At 35.5% G+C, this 22,684-nt stretch overlaps 1 protein-coding gene across 2 annotated transcripts in view; it reads right to left on the bottom strand.

Annotated features, from left to right (window-relative positions):
- CDH12 (cadherin 12) overlaps nt 1-22,684 on the bottom strand; it is a 155,895-nt gene that overhangs the window by 116,917 nt on the left and 16,294 nt on the right. For both annotated transcript variants that reach the window (XM_009095120.4, XM_050970824.1), the window contains exon 2: nt 6,330-6,624. In XM_009095120.4, the coding sequence (XP_009093368.1) occupies nt 6,330-6,624 (295 nt within the window). The remainder of the gene's footprint in view (nt 1-6,329; nt 6,625-22,684) is intronic.

Genomic DNA, 22,684 nt, shown 5'->3' with positions numbered 1-22,684 from the left:
TTTTAAATCTGCTTTTTGTTTTATGTTTTATGCAATGTCCTGTATAAAGGGAAAAACACTATTTGAGAAAAGGATAAGCAGCCCCTAACCTGCCTTCCACTCTGCTCCTTCCTTAAAACTCATCCTCCTACACAGTGGCAAAAAAAAAGTTGTTCTGATGATCAGTGCAGTAGATGTATCTTTTCAAAATTAAAACAAAAAGAGGATCAGAAAGACAAGAGCTGTAATTAAAACTACTGAACTGTCAATTGTGATGAGTTATCTGCCACCTGACATAGCCCCAGGAAAGAATACAGAAAAACGATGTCGGAACATGAATTTTTCTGAAACATGGTCTGAATGACCCAGGGCACCAGGTCTGACCCAAGTGGCGGATGAAATCTGTACACTTTAATAAGGTATTAAATTAGAGGACATGTGGATATCATCTGTAAGCTGGAATTCAGTATGGTTTTGTGAAGGGAAGTTGCTCTTCACTAAACCAATTAAAACTATTGGGTGCATCAGTGAGTACATAGCTCAAAATTACTGGCATAGATTAAGAATATGTAAATTTCAAAAAAGTTTTCAGCAAGGTTCATAAGCAAAGACTCATAAAAAAAAAAAAAAGAAAAAAAAGGAAGCTTAAGATACAACAGCTTTTCCTTATATAATCCAAATAAAAAGAGATCTAAAACAGTAGGAATAAATTGCCAGTCTTCATATGAGAGAGGGGTTGCCAGTGGCATCTCTCTTGGATCTGAACTCATAGGTTGCCAGTAAAAGAGAATATATGAACAGGTGACAGTTTGACAAAATGAAAGCTTTGCTGCAAAGTGCTACAGGGGAATCTTAACATAGCACGAAACTGAGAAAACTGAACTTCACATGGAGAAACACAAAGAGGCTTCAGAAAAAGTAACTTATCAGTACTTCTGCAGAGGTGGGTTGTAGCTCCATCACCTATTAACTCTTGATCTCTGGATCGCTATGGAAAATCCTCCAAAGTTTTCTTCTCAGTGATCAACAGCAGACAAGAAAAAGGAAAATGATCAGTGGGAATAATTCAACAAGGAAAACTGGATAAAAATAAAACATATTCAAGATGTTTGTATCTAGAATATGACATCCAACTCCCATTTTCTCTAAGGGCTTGATAACACCAGAAAAAAAAGCCTGGAGACCAGGCTGGAGCTGGAGGGGCTGCAGACAATGGCTGCAGACAGATTATGCTGTCTGTTACCTGTTCATGAGCATGCATAATGCCACTCAAAAGTACCTCTGGTCTCAATGGATTCCCTAGGTAATATCTTGTGCAACAGCCTGGGTAAGCTTTTGGAAACCCTTAAAAATATATTGCCAACAGCTAGGAATCTTTATCAAAGGCAGGCTCATTCAGCATTTGCTCCAATGCCTTATAGCCCTTCCTTCCCCAGCCCTTGCTCACTGTAAGCTTCAGGCTAAACTCAGGCACAAAGTGCTAAACTGCTCCAAACCAGAGTGCAGGTTTTCACCCACCACTTCACCAGGTTAGTTTTCTACATATTGTAATTCTTGCACATGGAACTACATAGATGGATATATTAAACATATGTTCCATTATATAAGCCAATGTTTAAATAAAAGCCAATTAAGTATTCACTCCAGAAGGAAAACTGCTAGAAAATTTATAGAGACTATTTTCACACTGACAGTACCATGGGAAGCAAACCCATAAGACTCTTCAGGAAGCTGCTTTGCACCACTGAGGAACACAATAAAAATAGCCTGATATCAACTTTCTAGTATCATTGGCCATTTCAGTCTGCCATGGTCATCTGGAGTTTGTAGAGTCCCACCTAATCAATAAAGAGTTAATGTAGTGGAAAAGTATCAAATTGAATTGTGTTGGAAAGAGCATATGGTATCTGTATAAAATGTAATTGTTGGGTTTTGTACAGCCCTAGTTGGTCTATGTATAAGCAAAGAATAATGCAAAGACCTTAGAAAACAATTAGGAGATTGTGACATAGAGGTTATAAATTTGCTGTTAAAATCAGCATATTCACTGAAAGAAATGCATAGGGAAGCAAATTCCTTTCTGTGCAGATTTTTATGTATAAATATATAAAATATATATAATGATATCTTTCCTTGAATGTGTGCTTAATGCTGCTTTGCCCCTATTCTCAGTCATCTGGACTGATAGCTTTAATAAGGGGATAACCCTGGTTTAAACTCAGCTGTATTTGCATGCTTACGTCAACTATATTGCAACAGAAGCTGGCACAGCTGCCAGAAGCAACAACACAGTTGATTAAACTATACTTAAGGAGAACATGTTTTGCTAATGTAAACTTAAAAGTGGAGATATTAGGGCACCCTTTTCAGTTCTCATAGATAAATCCACGTTTCTGCTTAATTCTACATTTTGGAACTTACATTAAACCAATTAAATATTTTCAAAAAAAGATATTGATAAAACCGATTCAATTTCAGAACAGAAAAAAGAAACAAAATAAAACCCCACAAGCAACATTAGGAGTTCAGCTCTTAAGCTTTTATAAGTCTCTTACTAGCCATAAGACAACAGCATAGCAATCTATGTTCTTAAAATATTAGTTCTGCATTGTAATTTGACTCCATCTGCTGAGTTTTTCTGCAGGGAATTTCAAATAGTTTGTAAAATATTTTTCAAAAATAATAAATAAAAAAAATTACAAATAGTCCTTCAAAAATAAAATCTTCACCATAAAGTATTATGCACCTCATTTGTCGTGTGAGCAATACAATGTCAACTTTGGAGGCACTGATATCCTTCCACTACAGTGTGGAAGCTGTGCCCACTTTGAGACTATCAGAAGCACTGGAAATCACAGATGGGTACAGCAGCCTGCATCTTACAACAGTTGGTAGCCCAAGGGGCTTTTTAAGAGAAGACACTTCCTGTTCATGGCTGTGATTGACTTTCCTCTCCATCATACAAGAACAGATGACAGTGAATGTATGGAAAGAACAAGGCTGGCTGTCCAGTCAAACTTTGGCATGAAAGTGATTTACATCCTAGCTTGTATTGGGTAAACCTCCCTCTAACGTTTTTCCTTGAGAGCATATGAGGGAATTTGGCTCCTGGTAAGGAAGGCACTGCTAAGTAAAAATAGCAGTCCTAAAACTATCTCTTCAGAAAAGAAATAAAATATATTCAGTACCACTATCTTTTTAAATGAGTGCTATTGATTAAAAGGAAAAAGAGACCAAGACTGGAGTACAGAAACTGTAGAAAAAAATTCAATCTGCCCTCAATGTAAATTTGAAGCGAAAAAGTAAACTTCCACCTGTACCATGCATGGAAAGCAACAAAAGTTCTAAGAAAATCTGCTGTGCAAAACAAGGCTATGACAGGTTTATCTAAGTAATATCTCTGTGCAGAAAAATAGAACTTGAGAATGCCACGAATTTTCATTTTTTGTACTATTTCCAGTAAAAAATTGCTAAGGTCCAGTTGGTGTACAATTTTATTATAACACTGTAACTGCAACACTGATTCCAGAGGTGAATGCTATGGCATTATTTCAGCCATCCCAGATTCAGCAATAGCAGTTATTAGGAAGTCTAGAGACATTAGAAAACTGAGAACCATGTAGCCATGACAATTTCTAGAAAGTACCATTACTAATAATATTACAAATACCCTTGGGATAAAGTACCAAACTGGGTAAACTTTTGCATGCAAATGTCATGAAACAATAAAAGACTGCAAGTCACTAGTCACAAAAGCTTGTCATGTTGACATAAGACACTGGTAAGGGTAAGTAATGTAGTGTTTCAGTGAATTTCCCACAATTTCCTAAGAAATATGTGCATGAATGCAGTTTATAATCAATACTCCTGTAAAAACTATAGTAAGTGAAATTTGGAACATTTGGTATTTAAAAAGTGGCAACTAGAAAATGAAAATGTTAAAAAAAAAAAAAAAAGAGAGAGAAAGAGTTTATCTGGGCTTTTTCCTAAGCCAAGACAACCATATGCTGCACCAGCTGAAAAATCAAAGTGATTTTCAATGTCAGCCTCAGGCACTGGTAGGTCTAAGCATCTCTAAAGGTGCAACTAAATGGTACTGATGATAGAAAGGAGTAGTTTTAGATCCTCTGAGAAATCAGTGCTTGCATAAGGAAGAAAAACAGATAAAGAGAACAAGAGCATAGCAGGACCTACCTCAGAGAAGGCACAATCTCCTGGCACACTACAGAGGATATTTCTGGATACAGAGGCATTTCTGGACATTTTTGCTGCAAGACAACCTAACAGCAAAAATTCTTATCTGCTTTAGTAGGCACTAATTGAAGTTTAGACTTCCATTTAGGGAACTCTTTCCTTGCCGTGACTTTTCTGATCAATTTTAATCCATCTTTTATTTTTTTTTATAGAGGAATAGATAGAGTGAACATGACCGAATTAAGAGAAGACCAAGAAGATCTATTTTTGCCATGGCATCTATTTCTGTTTTTCTAAAGGAGAATAAATTGAAAGGCATTTCTTTCAAAATGCTGTATGCATGTCACAGCATGCTCAGTTGTATTCATTTAGTCATGCAACTCCTCATACATGTAAAAGCTGCCAAAATATGGCACACCTTGAACAGTATTTCATATGAAGTAAAAGCTCTGTTAGCATTTAATCTTCTGCTTCACACACATGTTTAGGAAAATAACAAAGAAAGATGGGGTAGAACAACAGAGTAAGGGAATGAATGTAGGCACTGTGTTCTGCTGTACTAACACCATCACTGATTTTCCTTTTTTCTTTCTGATAAGGTTTTAAACACAATTTCACTATCAACCATACATTCACTGGTGAAAAATGTTATTCTGAATTTTCCACAGACATGGGTGTCAAAATGTTTTTCATCTTTACCTGATACAACTGTAAGTAATATTATTATGCATCTTATTAGGAGAAACAATAGTGTACCTATATTGAGAATCTACAGACAGAGTCTTGTAGGTGACTGCAGTGAATGCTTCTCAACACTTCTATAAGATTAACATGATCACCTCTACATGCCTACTCACATCACATTTTATCACATTCTATCACATTTTACTGCTACTTACCACAAAATTTAAAATAATACCTCATTAATTCTATGTAGTACACAATTCCTGTGTAGATAGCTAGTCGCCTCCCATATTGACTTAAAAGTATCAACATCTGAGGTGTATAGCTGGAGGAGAACAGTATCCCTCTGCCACTCCAAAGTCAGAAAACTTACAAAAGTGTTAACAACTACAGGGAGTATTAAATGGCTGTGACTGGCTTGTGAAGTACTGGGGAAATGCAGTTTAGGAGAGAGAGGGGCAATAAGCTGGAACTAGCACTGGGAAGTTAAATGACTCCCAGCCCAGAACAAATTAATTTCTGGTGCCTGCAGGGAAACCCAAAATGCCATCTGGCAGCAGGACACAAGCACTTTGCTTATGTTACAAACACACTGCTCAGGACCACTGCAGAATCAGCCATCAGGAAGAGACCAAAAGGGCCCATTTAGCTGATTCTCCTGCTCCAAAGCAGGATCAATGCTCTTTATGTCATTCCTGGCAAACGTCTATCATGTGGTGAAAATTCTTCAAGCAAAAATCTATTCCAGTACTTCAGTATCATTACTGCAGTCCACCTTTCTCTGAAAAGAAAATTATTCTGTCCTGTGTGCACTAGGTTTTAGAAAACTTACCATGTTCCCAGGCAATCTTTTTTTTTTTTAAACTTAGGAGTCTGATGCACTAAAAATTTTTTGGGACATTAGGCTTTTGAGAACTTTAGCCACTCTTGCTGACTCTCATTCTTGCATTGTGACCAAGGCAAGGGCAATAGTTACTCTGAGCATGCAGAGTATAACAGGACTTGAATAAAGAATTGTCCCCTAATGCATAATTAGGAGATCATGCAAGTCCTGTAGGAGTTTAAGAGCCACAAAGAAAAAAACATTCAAATGACAAGATGCTTTACAGCAAACAGCAAATGTAAACTAGGAAGAGAGGGGAATGCACCACATCATGTGACAAAACAGGTTTGGGGTTAGAGGACCTTAGCATACCTTTCTTGAATATCTTTTGTTTTTTAACTCATCCTACCCTCAAAAACTTACCACAGGTACTCATACTGCAGGAGAAAAAGTTTCTAAATAAGCAAACAAAGCTAAAACAAAACTGTAATCTGTGTACATCCAGGCACAGAATATTAGAAACATTTCTAATAATAGGTTTTAGAAATTGGTTTTTTTTTAATTTCAACTCTCTCTCAGCAAGAAAAGTACACTTAGGTAATTAAGTAATACACAATTAGTTATCAAGCATTTACAGCTCCTTACTCACCCACTGGAGACATTTCTGGGACACTGGCAACATAGGGCCCATCCAGAAACTTTGGCTCATTATCATTAATGTCCTGCACTTTGATGATGAACTCTGATTCAGGCTCTAGTGGTTTCTTGGTGTCAACATCCACAGCCTGAGCCCGGAGTGTGTAGAAAGGTTTTTCTTCTCGATCTAGGCTCCTTATGGCATGAATGTCTCCCGTGGTCTCATCAATGGTAAAAACCGTGCCAGCACCATCTCCTGAAAGGGTGTATTTAACAGTGCCAACTCCCTTGTCCAAGTCAGAATGCAGCTGGAGAAGAAAAAGAAGGACAAAAGAGAGGACAAAAACATTAATGGCTTTTCCTAGGCTAGACAGCATTTTATTTTTTTTAATGTAATAAAAGACTTTGGAAGAACCATTTTCTTAAGTCCTTAACTGCCTCTAAGAGCATGGAAAAAATGTGGGTAGTATGTTATGCAAGACTTTTGCTCCTACCTAGTACAGCACAGACTTGCTGCAGTTCAGTAACTAAAACTGCAATGAAGCAGGGATTCACATGTTATAAACTGAAATTTAAGATCAAGTATGTAAAATCACCCATAGCCACATCAAACAAATGTGAGATGACATGAGAGAGTGTCAAAAGCTTTCACAGGCATTTGGCTTTCAGAGAAGAAAAAGGGAAATATCTAATTTTTTCAAGAGCAAGAGTTTAATGGCATCTGGAACTCAAAGTCAAACTTGGTTAAAAAAAAGAAAATATACACCTCATGATTACAGTAAATGCTAAACAGAACTAAAAATTCTGCCTTTTAAACAAATACTTGATCCCTTACTTTTGTATTTTCTGAGGTAATCACACCACAGACTGTGAATCTAAAAGTTTCTTCCTCATTTTGAAAGAGTAGAGAACTCAATATTTTCTGCCTGAAATACCAATATATAAATTTTTTTCTGGCTATTACTCTGATCAATCTCTACTTATAATTTAAAAATAAAACAAAATAGAAAAATTGAATTTACCTTCTTGGATGTTTTTTTCCCTTTTAATCAGTGTCTATCCTACAGCAAAGTGGCCTTAAACATTATTTTAAACACAGGGTTCTTTTAAATCCAACTGTATGATGAACTTTGTCAGATCCCTTCACCTGCTCCATACTCAACTTTTAAAAATATCTAAAAGCTTTGAAAAAATACACAGGGTTACATCCCTGATGTTGAAATAGTTTTTAAAATATTCATCCACTTTTCTCAGCTATTGAGGACTAAAACAATCTTCTATAATGGCCATTGGTCAGAATGGAGTTTTCAAGAGTGAATTCTCTTAAGCTGAATTGTAAAGCGATTATGGATATAGGCTTTATTTACATGATGTCCTGCCCAAGGTGAAACACAATAGAGGAAACATGGGATATGAAAGGAGATTATGTAGAAAATGAATTACTGAGAAACTAAATGGTTTTGGTAATGGGGCAAGAAGCTTAGCTACAGAAAAGGAGTTAAAGGCAATTACTGACATTTATAGCTATTGACTTGAAATTGAAAATAGGTCCTTGTGACTGTGGAAGAGGTCGTGGTTTGTGGCACAGAGTGAACACGAGCTTAGTCTCTTCTTTGTCTACTTTTCTCTTGCCCAGTGAATATATTAATTTCTGAACTTTCTTCTAGCTGCCCCCCGCATGTGATTTTAAATTATCTCTCCAGTCCAAATGAAAGCATTTTGCTTCCAAGGTGTTAAATATTTCCTTGCTTGCAAAATGAAAAGATAATGTAGTCTGAGATAATTAATGTCAATTTCTTCCTCCTTATTTAATTTAAATGGCTCAAAACTTCCTGCTGTTTCATTACACTCTGCTTAGTAAAAACTTGGTATTTTCTTTCCATTATCATTTAGAGGCTTACAGACACATATCAAGAGAAAAAAAAAAAAAAAAGGTGATAAAGCTTGAAGAAAAAAAATGTTAGAACTTTTTAGAGGGAACCAGACAACTGTTTTATTAGTATCCCTATATTAAATAAAATTTGTTTGGGCTTCATTGTGAAGACTACCTTGATGCATACTCCTGGAAGTAATAATATCACAGAGCAAAATAATGCAACTATGAAACAGGAATTTGTAAACAGGGAAGCATGACAAGATTACTCCCATCTCCTGTCATTGGATGTTGCACTAAAGCTGAGATGGTTGAGTGTGTTTCTGATTGCCAGCTGTAGGTTTTGTGTTCAACTAGTAACAAATCAGGATGTATTGCATGTCTTATCTAAGCCCTTGGATTATACTAGAGAGAATCAATTATAGCTGCTTTTCCTAGCTGGAGAAAAAGCAGGAGAAGCAAGAGCTCCCAAGACAAAGGAAGACTGAAATAAAAAGACTAGACTAAACATAGTTGTTTTTTTTTCCCAAATGTATTGGAGAAAAAAAGGAATAGCACCTGGTAGGAATAGCAATTCTACAGCTGCAGATGTATTCACTGGGCTTCACAAGTATCCCTAAGCTAGTACAACCTAGGAGCCATTCCATCTATTTTAGCAGAGCTGCAATGCTCTGCATTAGCTGGGATGTGCCATGTTGTATTTATTCACCAAATCTGCTGATTTTGACATAAGCTTCCTAGATGACATTGCAGGACAATGTACAAATGCATGCTTATTTGTAACCCACACCAATCTATGCAATTTGTGGGCCAATTCAACATTGCACAATCAAAATTACATGAGTCAAATTACTGCAGGGGAGCAGCTGATTGATTAATATAAAATTAACTAAATTCTCCAACAATAAAGGGAATGCAAAACTTATATTCAGATGCAAGAATGAAGAGCAAGAAGCCAGCATTAGCTGTACTTACACAACACTAGAGAATATTCCTGACTTTCAATGCCTGAAATTTTCCAGAAAGCAGTTTAGGCTAAAGAATAAGTGCTAGCTACTGTGTCTTGATTTATGTGCTACAAGCTGTATTGCACTGGAAAAAAAAAACATTTATTTTTTTGTACTGAAAAACAGAAGATTTGTGAGAGTCTAGTTTTTGTGACACTGCATCCACAGCAGCTTTGGGTTTCTATCCCATTTCACCTTCTTGCTCACACTTATTTTCTTATTCTTGGTCTTCCATTATTTCAGTAAAATTAAAGGGCAAGAGAACAAATGCTCAGATATTACCTACTTCCCTCCCCACAAGATGTTTACATTCCAGAATCACCTGAATTTACTGAAGCAAGGTTTTACAAATGACTGTATTCACACAGGTTTTCTTAATTTTATGTTTTCCTTATAAATCTTGAGTATTAAAAATGCAGCAGAGGCTTGGAAATGTGAGAGATTCATTTCTATCTTTGTTGAAATTTACACTTGTATTCTACACACAGTTCGGTGTCAGATCTTTGGGCAAATCTACCCCAAGTGTAAAACTAATAATATCTTGCAGCAAAACTCTGTTAGTGCAGAAAATCATGAATATTTTTCCATGATGGCAGAAAAAGACATATCATTCCATAATTCTTGCTAATGTGTATAAACAATAACACATATGGCAAAGGAAATTACTGATTTGAAAAAAAAAAGTATGAATAATAAGATGGAGACTATTGTAAGACACATTGCATAAATCTATGCAGAAATTATAGCAGTGTTTTTTGAATCATATCCAGTACCAGATGCCAGACTGAGCCAGTCTACAAATCCATGTGATCTAGCAATCTGCTTCAGCCTGTAATAGGCTGAATGCTAGTTTGCTTCAAAGAGGATGAAAAGTTGGTAACAGCTCTCTACTAGCACATCTGGGAGAAATTATTTATTCAGTTCTGACAGTTTCTAGCAAAAGTATCATTGCTTGTGTTTTAGCAATAAATTAAGATCTTACTCCTTCAATAACTCAGTGTTATCAGCTCTGTGTCACTTCAAGATTTCATACACCTGCACAAATCATTTCAAACCACAAGAAAGACCAGTAAATGCATTAGGTAATGTACTTCAAGAATGGGTCTATACTCCTAGGCAAACTAAGTATTGAAAGAGTAAGGATCAGATATATTTGTTCCTCAGTATCTTGTGGTGCTGATTTTCTTTTCAGTATCCTATTCATCTGATCCTCAGCTGTTCACCTCTGTTCACCTTCTCTTTTCTTAAATACTTCTATGACTTCTATTAATACAATAATTTTGAAAGTCAAATATGTAAATTCACATACATATGTAAAAAAATTGGAAACAAAAGAAGCTTAAAAAAATACAAGATAGTTTACTTTAAAATGAAGCAATCACTATACGCCCACAAATCATTCCAGAACAAGGGCTATGACACCTGCCAGGATTGTTGTGATCTTAATTTCACAACACACATATCGAAAAGTTGTTGTATGAGTTGAAAACTTCCCTTTCCACATTTCCCAGATGTCAAGGAATGTTTAAAACCCCTAAACTGATATATTTACCCTCTGATACACTCTGAGATACTAGGTCTTATTCCACTGCCAATTTCACAGGCTAAAAAAAAAAAAAGAAATCACTGTCCCATTATTTTTTACAAGTAAATCAGTTTAAATGTTACATTGCAGTGCATATCTGGAGTTTTAAAATGGCAAATGTTTCAGGCTATTAACCATTCCTTGCCTGCACAACAGTATTAGTTATACATCCCACATCTGTACCTTTACATCATTTTCCTTTATGGAATATATTTTAGGACTTTACTCCATTATTTTATCTTCCTGCATCTACTCCCAGGTATCACGATTTATTCTGTAGCCACCAGCCTCTTTGCTTTCTTGGGTAAGATGTGCAATGAAAACTATTTGAGAAACCAGAACATCCATTCAGCTCCAATATTACTTAAAACTGAAAATACAGAATGATGGCCTGAACTGAGAAAAAGAAAAAAAAAAGGCCATTTTTGTGCAGTTAACATAGACCCAAGCAGACCTGTTTTGGCAGATCTCTTCTGAAAAATTGTGTGTTGGAACAAGGATACCCACTACAAGAGAGAAGGGTGTAAATGAGTCTGGAGACTTTCTACTTGGAAGGTTGCCCTTTTAAAATATAATTATTCTACACATATTTTCTCTTGGCAAGAGCTCTATGGTCTACACAGATTGCATAGCTTCTTTTAAAAACTGATGATTAGAATCTAATGCACTGCTTTCACACAAATGTTCTTATTCCTTCCATCTAAAAATACATAAACCTAGAAAATTTTCTTAAGATTCAAAGGGTATGGGGATGCCAGAGACTTTAATTCAGGACATGGAGAAATAAAAAAAAAAAGCCCAAACAGTTTAATTGTTGCTAATGAAATCCAATAAAATAGGTTTTTTTTCTTTCCCTCTCCATCACACACACACACAACACTGCAGAGGACATTTAAGGACGAGGTTAAATCTGCTCACAACACAATTAGTGTTTCCTGATGCTAAAAGTTTGGAACACCTAGGGCAGCTTCTAAATAATAAGTTACCATGCATTAGTCATGCAGACTAAAGCTTGTGTTCAGAGGAGTTAGGACACTACTACAAAGGGGTCAGATGAACGACAATAGGTAATTGGAAACAAGGAGCAACTAAAATCACAGAATCAGAGAATCCTTGAGGATAAAAAAGACCTTTAGGATAGCTGAGTCCAACTGCAAAATCATGAGGTAAAAGGAAAGTGAACAAAAGGAGAAAAGAATGATTTTTTTTAAAGGTCATTTGGAAAGGAACAATTTTCAAAGCTGAAAATTATTTGTACTAGGAAGAGGTTTCTTTATTAGATTTGTACAGGCCTTTATAAGAGACTCCTATCTGTGAGCCTGCTTTCTTAGTACTATGAGAATTTCAAACAATAATTAAAAATGTCAATTAAAGGATGTGTATGTGTGTGTGTACACATATATATACAAAAATTTGAAAAATATTATTTGAATTAGCAAGCTGTGCATCTTATCATCATGATTAATTTTCTTTGTGTTGTATTTCTTTGTTATCTTTATTTTATGTTCAGTAAAATATCTGCTTCCAAGAATTGACATTCTTCTGACTAATTTTTGAAAAAAATAGTAATAAACAACATGGCTCTGCATTTTGAAATATCTTCTTGTTCAAATTAGATTAGTATAAAACCTCAGTCAAAAGCAGTTAAGTAAAAAAGAATTTATACACTTTTTTTAGTGATTCTTGTTTTGCAAATAAAGCTGAGCTTTATTAAAATTAAAACATTTATTATTCAATTAAATAAAACATTTTTCCTTCTGTCATGGGGATTTAGTCTAAGCACACTAAGTCAGAATAGACTCTTTCAATAATGATTGTGGTTGTCAGGTAGTAAGATGATGGCAAATGAGTCATTAGAAAGGAATAAAAACAGTTCCTGACCTCAGTTCAGAGGAATCTTCATCTTTACCAAAATCATGCCCTTGAGGAGTTAAGGACTGTTAATTTTCTAATAAAAATCTTCTCTACATTAATTTTTTTGTTGCGTTATGTGGAATTTAATACCAATACTTCTATAATCACAGTGAAAAAACTCCCAATATTCCTTTGATGTGATGCCATATATGTAAAAATATTGATAAATGAAAAATGCTATGCACTAATAAAACACTAAAAGAACAAATAATTCACAATAATTTCCTTATATAATTTAATTATACAAGTAATTATACATATAAGGGACAAGTTGCATAGATTTCTGATGATTATTTCTACTTCACCATTTCAGCTGGAGCTGGTGCATATAGAAACACTGTTTTACTCTGCCCTCTTCAACTTTAATGCAAGAATCAACACAAAAAGTAAGTTTTAAAATTAAATTATTCCCTCTGATCTCATATAAATCCATGTTACAGTGTGCTCTATGTACACATGTTGATAGGTTTCAGTTCAGTTATGCTGGATGTCATTTGAGAGAAATGCTCTGTAGAATGGCGACAGCTGATGCAAACTTCAGTCTGTTGAGGTCTCTGGGTATAGTCATTGTCAAGTAACAGCATAATCACAGGTTCTAACAACAAATTCCAAGATTGGCCATTAGACAGAAACAGGAGACCGAATTTGAGGAAATTTATAAATTTTCAAATTCTTCTTTATCCAGCTCAATTTTATATATCCTTCCTAAAGATTATGAGCTACAATGTAGTATGCAGCTGCTGATGACAGCTCAGTGTAAAAGATTCTACCATAATATTAATTTTTTATAATTTTAGGATTTTTCTAAGTATTTAACAGGAAGTTAGAAGGGGATTGAAAGTGCAACCATCACAATCCAAACCCCTTAATTCATCACATGAAAAATGAGGTTGTTCCATGTATCCTCATACATAGATGCAGAATTTCTTTTCCTATGGTGCACACAAAATCTGTGGTAAATAATCCTGTGGGTTGAAGGAGCCTGTGGAAGACATCACCTGTTACTAATGGATGCATTTGAGTTGGCACCAGTAGGCTTGGTTTGATCTCCACCTGTGAAAGCACTGCTACTCCCTCTGCACCCATGCCTGGCTGGAGTCCCTGTGGTTAAGTCAGAGGATAATGTTGATGTCCAAAACTCAGAAATGAGGGAAGGGAATTTGCCACAAACGGCTCTGGGGGAAAAGTCATCTCACCTTTAGGCAGAGATATCTGTATTCCCCTTCAAGAGAACACTTATTCACTGATTCTGAAAGCTAAATGAAGAAAAGACAGCATGACAATCAAATTTTAACTCTTGCTATTTAATTGTGAAAGATCAGCAAATGGCATTGCTGTAATCAATTAAAATTGAAAGTATGAAGGGGTGGTGATCTTTTTAGGTGGTGATTGCAGTATTTTTTCTTTGAAAGAGGAATCACTATCAGAATATCAAAAAAAGCTGCATCTCTCTAGATAATACATACTGAAAGTAATACATTATTTTGCACTGTGTTGCCTGCTGTATCTCTTCTACAACACATATAAAAGATCAGTGCATGAAAATATTAATTATGCTGTATGGATGAATACAATAAAAATATACACTAGATAATTAAGAAGTCTTTATGTGATTTTTTTAATAAAAACCAAAATTTCTAAGACACCAGTTAAAAGAGAGTTTAGAATTTCTAATATCTGTCTACTTATATTTATGAAGTTAGTCTCTCTGCAGATCACCAGATAACCACTGTTCAGAAATCTGTGAACAAGCAGGAACTTTATGCTGCAAAGTGTCACTGAAATGAAGCTGTTGGCAAGGTTAGAAATTTTCAGTTTAGAATGAAGTGTTTATGCTCCTGAAATGACAAAATCTGTTTTCTTTCTAGGGTGTGTGAATGTGATCTAGTTTCTGTAGCATTATAGTCTATAGATCTCTTAAGCTGCAAGGTATAAAATCCTGGTTAGTTAGTTGGACTTTTCTACACATAATAAATACCATTATCATCAGAGGACATGTGCTTTATTCCTCATCTCTCCCAATAGTTATGATATTATGGACTTGTTTTTTTATTTGAGATTTAATTTGTGATGGCAGCTATAGCTACAGCCAGTCAGTTGCATGAGATTTTTTCTCTCACAGGAGTTTCCCTACCGATGCTGGTAGGAATATCTTGTGTGATAGGGAAGAAAGTGTGGGGTGAGCCATTCAGTTTCTGAAATGACAGACAAAAAGACAGCTGCCTGTTGACAACTGCCATGCTGCTGGAAGAGATCTTGACTCTGAGCAGCTTCCCACTCCTTTTCTTGGTGGTATTCACTTCTCCACCCTAAACATCTGGAGCTAATTGAATTCCCCTAAAATTCTTCATATCAGACTGTCTCATCTAGTTAGAGGAATTGAATGGCTGACTTTTGTAAGCTTGGTTCTTTCAAATTAATTATGGAAAACTCAAATTTCCTGCTGGAGTTGCTCTGAGGGGGAGGGAGCAACCTGCATGAGGGATGGTAGCTGTGAGGCAGCATAAACTTCCATACCACAGCTGGAGCTAGGAGCAGAAATACATCTTCAGCTATGCAGCCATAAATATCTAAAGGCAAAGTAGTCACAAAGTAGTTATCTCCTCCTGTTCATCAATCCCTAGCACAGAAAACCCCAGTTAGGGGTTAGCTGACCTCCATGGTCACATAAATGGCGCGTGGGACCACACACAGAGTGAATCCCTGACTGGCTTCCTGAATCAGCTGTGCAAAATATGCAGAGATGGCTTCTCTGTAGAGCCAAGGGCTCAGTATCATTCCTCAAAGTGTACCCTGCTTAGTGCTCCTGAACTAGGTGAGCTCTGCTTCAGGAAGTCACAATTTTATGACATGCAGAGACATGAAAGGACACATTATCACACAGACTCTCATTGCCTTACCCATTAGTCTCAATAAGCAGCACTTTTTCTGTGCCCAAAATAATAATAGAAATAATAATATCAACAATGCTGATAAATACACAACTTTTAGGTACTTCAAAAAGGCACTCTGTCATAAACAAAAAGTGACATGTTCTTGAAGTTAAAACATAAAAAGAAAGACTAGAACTGTCGCAAATACATGCCTAGAAATGTGTGTTGAATGAGAAACAGTTTAAATCCATTGCATTTGTAAAGTTAAAATATTATAAACTGATCATAAAAGCTTATGCTTAATTTTATACTGATTGGAACCTTATTTAGCAAATGCATCTTCTGCTATTATCTGATTTTTATTAGTGTGCCCTTCAACTCTAGCTGGAACTTGGAAGGTTTAGAGTAAAGGTCTACTAAATTCTGCTGGTGCTGATGAAGCTTTCTTCATTTTTATCCTTCCTTTCATTCATTTTTCTTTGAGTTTTTCAATTTTTTTTCTTTATTGACCGCCTAGCAAATAATTGTTAAAAACTCCCTTCCTCATGTATTTAAATTTAATGTTAAATACAAAAACTTGTTCCATAAATTGCACTTGCTGTAAAGCTCTGTCAGTTAAGGTGTCTCTTTTTGTTTGATAATGATATACTAGAACAGGTAGGGAATGACAGATTAGAAAGATTTTACCTCAGCCTGTCTATCACTGTGACAAGGCATACTATCATAACCTGTTTGACCAGTTCTCTTACATAAACATGAAAAAAGAAATCTTAGTTCCATCACAGACATTAAAAAAAAAAAAAATCTATGTTAGAGATATAAGACATTTAAAGGCACCGAATTGTATGAGTGAAATATGATATATTTTGAATTTTTAATCTTTGTCTTATGTTGGCCCAAAGAAAGTCAGGCAAACATTCGCACTACAAGACACACCAAAAAATAATCCAGAAAGCATGAACAAATAATGCTTAATGTGCAAAAAATACAAAGGACAGCAAAGAAACTGAAAGAGCTCTTCTGTGCCCTATGCATCAATTCCAAGAAAGCACACCCTATGAATAATGTTCTGGCTGCAAGATTTGCTCAGAACAATATTTTTAAAGGCTGTATTATCACACAGCAGTGCTGATATTTCTCAGGTTCCAGAAGGAGAATAGGAAAGGGTTGTGCTGTATGTATTTCTTTCATTTTGCTGAAGCAGTACAGATAAGTGACAGGCTGCATAGTTTGCATTTTTTGCTAGCTTGTGACACAGGTGGGTTTTTTTGGTGGTTTTGTTTTTTGGTTTTTTTTTAGGTTTGAGGTTTTGCAAAAATAGGTAAACATTCTATTTTAGTGAGGTCTTGTAACTAATCAACATTTGCATGGGACAAAAGTAGGTTCTTAAGACAAAGGTAAAGTATCAGATAGAGTTTGTTCTTCTGGCTTGGATTAGTTAAAACTAGCAGCATTTATATGGAACTATACATAACTGAATCAAATCCCAGAAATCCTAAATATATTCTAAGGTATGGATGCATTAATATTGTTAAGCTACAATGTGTAAGAATATTGGTAGGCCTTCTTTTTAATAAAAATGTCACACCTATGTACTAACAGGCAAAAGAAAAATACCTCTCACACCTCAAGGTTACATCATTTCTGTTCAAATGGAGCAGTTTAATTATAAATCTGAATATGATTGTCTCTGCTGGATTTTCCCAATTCAGTGTTAAGAAGAACATGTTGAGTTTACACGCAGTTATATGCTAGCTGTAGCAATCACTTTCAAGATTTACTCATGTATTTAATGAATAAAGACAAATATTCCTAAGAATCCACAGAGAGTACAATACAATAGATAAAAAAAACTAGAAAGCTTTATAATTTGGAACAAAAAATTACTGTATGGCTGCTGTGAGATATCTGTTTTCTACAGCTGTGGCTGTACTTATGTTCTGTATTGATGAGATGGAAGAACAGCCATGTCTGCTACTGCTATTGGGAGTGGAGAAGGAAGAAAACAACATTGTCATTTTACCTCAGAGACAATAGGATGGGAAGGCTATTCCTATAGAGAACTTGGAAGAAGTCGAAAGTGAAATAGAAAAACTGTTTCTGGATGAGTTTGTATTCCATTTTTCTGACAAGCCTGCTCATTGAAACAACAGAGATGTTAATTTGTTCCTATCTTGCATATAATTCTCCTAGAAGTCTTGGAAAAATCAGTTAACAAGGACAAAATCTCTCCAGGGTCCAGGGAAGTCTAACTGTGTCCATAAAGCCTAAATCTTGGACTTTAGAAAGCCAATGACAAAGCTCCTGTTGTCTGCAGTTTTATTTAGTAATAATTAGGGCCTTGCAAGCACAAGCAGAATACTCTCCTGCAGAGTATTGGCAGGGTTCTCTCCTGCAGACTGAGAGTAAACATTTTCTTTTGTTTAAGTTCATGCACTTAGGGAAATTTTCTTTTCACCTTTAAGTTTTACCATACTAAAGATCTCGAAATGGAAATAACAGAAGTTTTTTCTTGTGTGGAAATCATTCACCAACTCTACCCCCTATCCCTCCCACCCTTTCCTTTTTCATTTTTTAGAACTTCAAATACCTCAAATAATAATATTTGATTGTTTCAAGATTCAGGGGTAGGATAAACTTTATCCAAAAAATGCTTTTGCAATTTAACACTAATTTTTGTTAGACAGAAATTACTGGGAAATCCTTTCAGTGGTATGGGAGTTAGTTTTGATGTGGCAGGGCTTTTATCCATTCAGAAATGTTTGCAGAAGTTAGGCTTCTTCCACTGACAAATATTGCAGCTATTGGTAGCTAAATTCACCTGCATTTGCAGCAGCTGTTAATTATGATCAAGGAAGTGATATTCACAAAGGGAACCCATTTTAGCAATTTTCCTAAAAATATTCTTGTGGTAAATGGTACACTCTTTTTTGAACATAAGAACAGACTTATCTATTAAACAATAATATATTCACTGGCTGTAGACCTTAGCATAAAATGTCATCTTTCCTTTGTTGTCTTCCTTGAGGTTTTTACAGATTTCATCATCTTATGACATTACCCAAATGTAGAAACCAGGACTTAGGAAAGTGTTTGTGCCTCTTCAAAAAGACTGAAAGTATTTTACTTACTGAATAATAGAAAATCTCGATAGTGAATGAGGCACTTTAAGAAAATATACAACTTAGTGACATTAATTTTGATTATGCCTAAAAGATGTATGTATAGAATGAACAAGTAATTGCAGTTATTTACTAATGAATTTGCCCAAAATTAGTAAACCAAGAAACAGTAGTTACTTTTGTTGCTTCAGAGAAAAATACTCTAGATATAAAAATTACCAAATCTGTTGAAAGCTAGAATTTTTAATTCTACTAAAAAATTGAATAATAAAATATTTATTTTTAGTGCAAACTTTTTTGTCAGAAAATCTCATTTCTTTCAAGGATATCTGAAGATGATTTGTCTTCTGCAGTATTGATTTAATGAATCAGAATGGATTCAATGTAAAAACTACCTTATGAGCATATTCTCTTGGAAGTAGTGCTTATAGTAATTGAACAGTAATTCACTCTAGTATTGAGGCAAGATGTATTTCCCTATCTCATTCAGGACCAAGCTCTCACTACCAAACTATGATCATGGTGTGTGACTGACTGTAGGAACATAGCAGATACAACCCCTGAAAAGAGAGTCTGCAAGCCATTCATGGAAAGCCATGCAGGGATGTACTCTGTAGAGCTGCACTTTATTTATCCAGTGGGAATAGCATGTAGCTGCCAAAGCCCATACATATCCACAGCAGGGCACAGGACTATTTACCACAGCCATGTGCCCCACAGAGCTGATTGTGTTAAAGGAATAAGGTCTTCAAGTAAATGAGTCTTATTTGACTCAATAAGAAGAGAACAAGGCTTTATGCACAGAGCTTCGCACCCTCCCACCCTGACCTTCCACATCTGCACAGGGAAACAGCCATCCTTGAGCTGCTATGAGATCCAATTTAGAGCCACATCCTTTACTCTAAGACAAAGTTTTTTGAGAGGCTGATTTAGCAGAATGAGAAGAATACAGCATTCACTTGCAGTGAGCCTTTTAAGCTTTCAGAGTAGATTCATCTCTTGTTGGCATCCAGCTGGCCTTGTTTTGAGTGCTGCAAAATTTTCTTTGAAAAAATCACATAGTACAGACAGAAAAAAAAATTAAGCAAGACCAAGCTTTTGATTTACTATATGTGTGCCTTAATGTACATATTTTTCATCTTAATGATACATTTTCTGGAAACATGAATTGGTGTTGTGGGATGCCAAACACCTGTCATAACAAAATTTCCTGCTATAAAATCATGAATAAACTATGTCCCAGCACACTTACAGCCATATCAGGATAATGTTCTTCTCTAAGAATTCAACTGAATACCAAATTTACTATAAATATTCTTTTAGAATTCATGAACTTGGTAAGAAACACCAGTAAATAATTTAAAATTCATAAATACATCAAGACTTCTTTACTATTTTGTTCATTAACTTAATAACTCAGACTGGGCTTAGCTTGATTAACAAGCCGTTTTAACAATAATCTTACATAAAATAAAAATAATCTTAAAGTTAGTTTAATTTAAATAATACTACTAAGTAGCTGTGTTTCCAGTAATGGAACAGCTGGTACATGGAGCAATAGTTAGATACTTTCTTCATATTTTGATATTCCAGCTGCACTGTACCTCTAGTAGCAGTGTAGCATTTCTGACTTCCCAAAGCATCTGTTTTTTGGGTTAGTACTGTTGACCCCTAGCAACAATTTTGGGTCCTGTATGACTCCTTTGTTATCAGCGCCATATGGCCAACTGTGGAATATGGATTCTTTAGATTTTTTTTTTTATTTTTGGTGAGAGCTCAAATTTTGTCCCTGTGAGATAAACATATACAAATTCTTTCTTAAGTGTGAAATGAATGTGAAATTGAAGCTGCATTTTAGAAGAAAAAAGAATGGGACAATATGAAGATGTCTCTTCAGTGCATAAATGAAATCTGATTTGATGCTGATTAGCTTGCTCCCAAAAAAACCTTCAGTATTTAAACAAGTTTGCCCTCAACAGGCACCGTTTTCAATTTTAAGAAGGAGCAACAAGAAGTATTTTTGAAAGACAGAAAAAAAAATGTACAGAGTAGTTCACCAACTTGCCTGTGATCTGTGAATGTCATGACTTTGATAGGCAGAGGAATAGGTGCTTCAGCCAGGCTGGGCTGTACAAAGCACAGCTAAGAACAGATCCATGCTTGTCCATAACGAGGTTATAAAAGAGAGGTTACAGGTCTCAGGTGGGGGATATTTTTCCTCGTGAGTGTAGTGAAACTTTCTAACATCCTTCCTCAGCACAGCAACATAAATGCACCAGAATCATTAAGGGAAGGTTGTAAGGTGCTTCCAAATGACTTCCCAAAAGGACAAGATTTCCCAAAGGACAAGTAAACCATGGTTTTCCCAGCATTACTGATTACATTTTGCAGGCTGATCCTGCTGTTACACCTACCTCTGTCCCACAGGAAAGGTATGTGTGCCAATGCTGTGCCAGGGCAGTAGATGCCAGCTCTTTCCTTACTTAGCCCACAAGAACTCCTACATTGCCTGGCTGAGCAGTACTGCCAGCTGTGAAAAGAATGGAAAAGCACTTTTCCCTGTGAACTGGCAAAATAATAAACTAGTCATGGCAGCAGCAAATTAGCAGCACATATCAGCACTGCAGGGTGCATATAGGATTTGTGGAGCAGCACGCTGAGTCCCAGCGGTATTACAGACTTTGACAAAGGAAAGTTAATGATGTTCAGGTTCTACAAAGCCATGTTCATGTAAGTGCTACAGATGATAACTTTACATCAATTTTCAGAGAGCATTATCAAGCCTACTTAGAGGAAGGGAAACAGACAAAGAAATAGAATGGTACAAAGAAGCCCAATGGTAGAATTTGTAAACAGAATTCAGTGTAAGTGTACTGACTTTAATGGCAGTGCTCAATCGTTCAGCTGCCTTCCAGCACAATAGTTGTAGATGAGTGTGAAGTTTGCTTTTCATTCCAGCCATAGAACCTCAAATGTCAGAGAAACGAAGAAGAATAGTCTAATCTTATAGAACTTCAGCTAGGAGCACCTAAGAAATTATTGATCTTAGTAACTCCAGCTGAGTTAGTGAGAGAGTGAGAGAGGGAGAGAAGCAGAATAGAGAAACATCAGCTCTACAGAGAACACCAACTAAAGCAACTTGTTCTCCTTCCATATGAACTTGGGCCAGTTTTATGAAGGTTTAAGGTAAAAACCACTAAATGTAAAGACTGCAAAACCAGAGGACCTATGAGAACAAAATTTGGATCATTTACCAGCTCAAAAGTAATTGATGAAATGAAGTTTCCCCAAGTGCAGGTTTTACACACACAAACAGACACCCACAGATTGTCCACATGCTTGATTTAGAGTAGTTCTTTTCCTGGTTAACATGGAGGAGAAAAATGAAAACAAAGAAAAAGAGAAAAGAAGGAAAAACAAAAAAGAAGACCGTGATCAAAGGTGTAAATTGCATGCATTACTAATGGATGTTGCAAAACAGTTAACAAATGTTTCCAAAAGAAAGAGCAAATGAATTTTACATAGCCAAGTATTTTAAAAATACACATTTTATGAGAACCTTAAAGGAAAAAAAGACAGATGGCATTTTAGACTGCGTTCTACATACAAGATTTCTCTATCATGGATTTTGAATTATGTATATATCCTTCTCATATGTTTTATATATAAAAATGTTTTTAAATATTAATTTTCCTAGTTTAGAAAATATTACCATGAATATTTTCAGGAGCACATATTCAGAAGTACTAGCCTTCAGGGAAATAAAAATAATGATAAGAGTATAAACAAGTATTTAGAAAATTACTCATCTTCTTCAAAATACCTTGTATCATTGTTACATGAAAATTTTCATCTTGAAAAATACAGTTTTCAGTTGAACCATTCTACTTATCTTTCCATTAAATAAAAATAATGAACTACACTTCATTTTACCTTTCATTATTGCAGTGAAAAAATCTGTTTAAATAGATCATCTATTATAAACTAAATGTAA

The sequence above is a fragment of the Serinus canaria genome, chromosome 2 (assembly GCF_022539315.1).
Source record: "Serinus canaria isolate serCan28SL12 chromosome 2, serCan2020, whole genome shotgun sequence".
Classification (NCBI taxonomy): Eukaryota; Metazoa; Chordata; class Aves; order Passeriformes; family Fringillidae; genus Serinus; species Serinus canaria.
The sequence above is the reverse complement of the archived record's forward strand: the minus strand, read 5'-3'. Positions and strand labels throughout refer to the sequence as shown.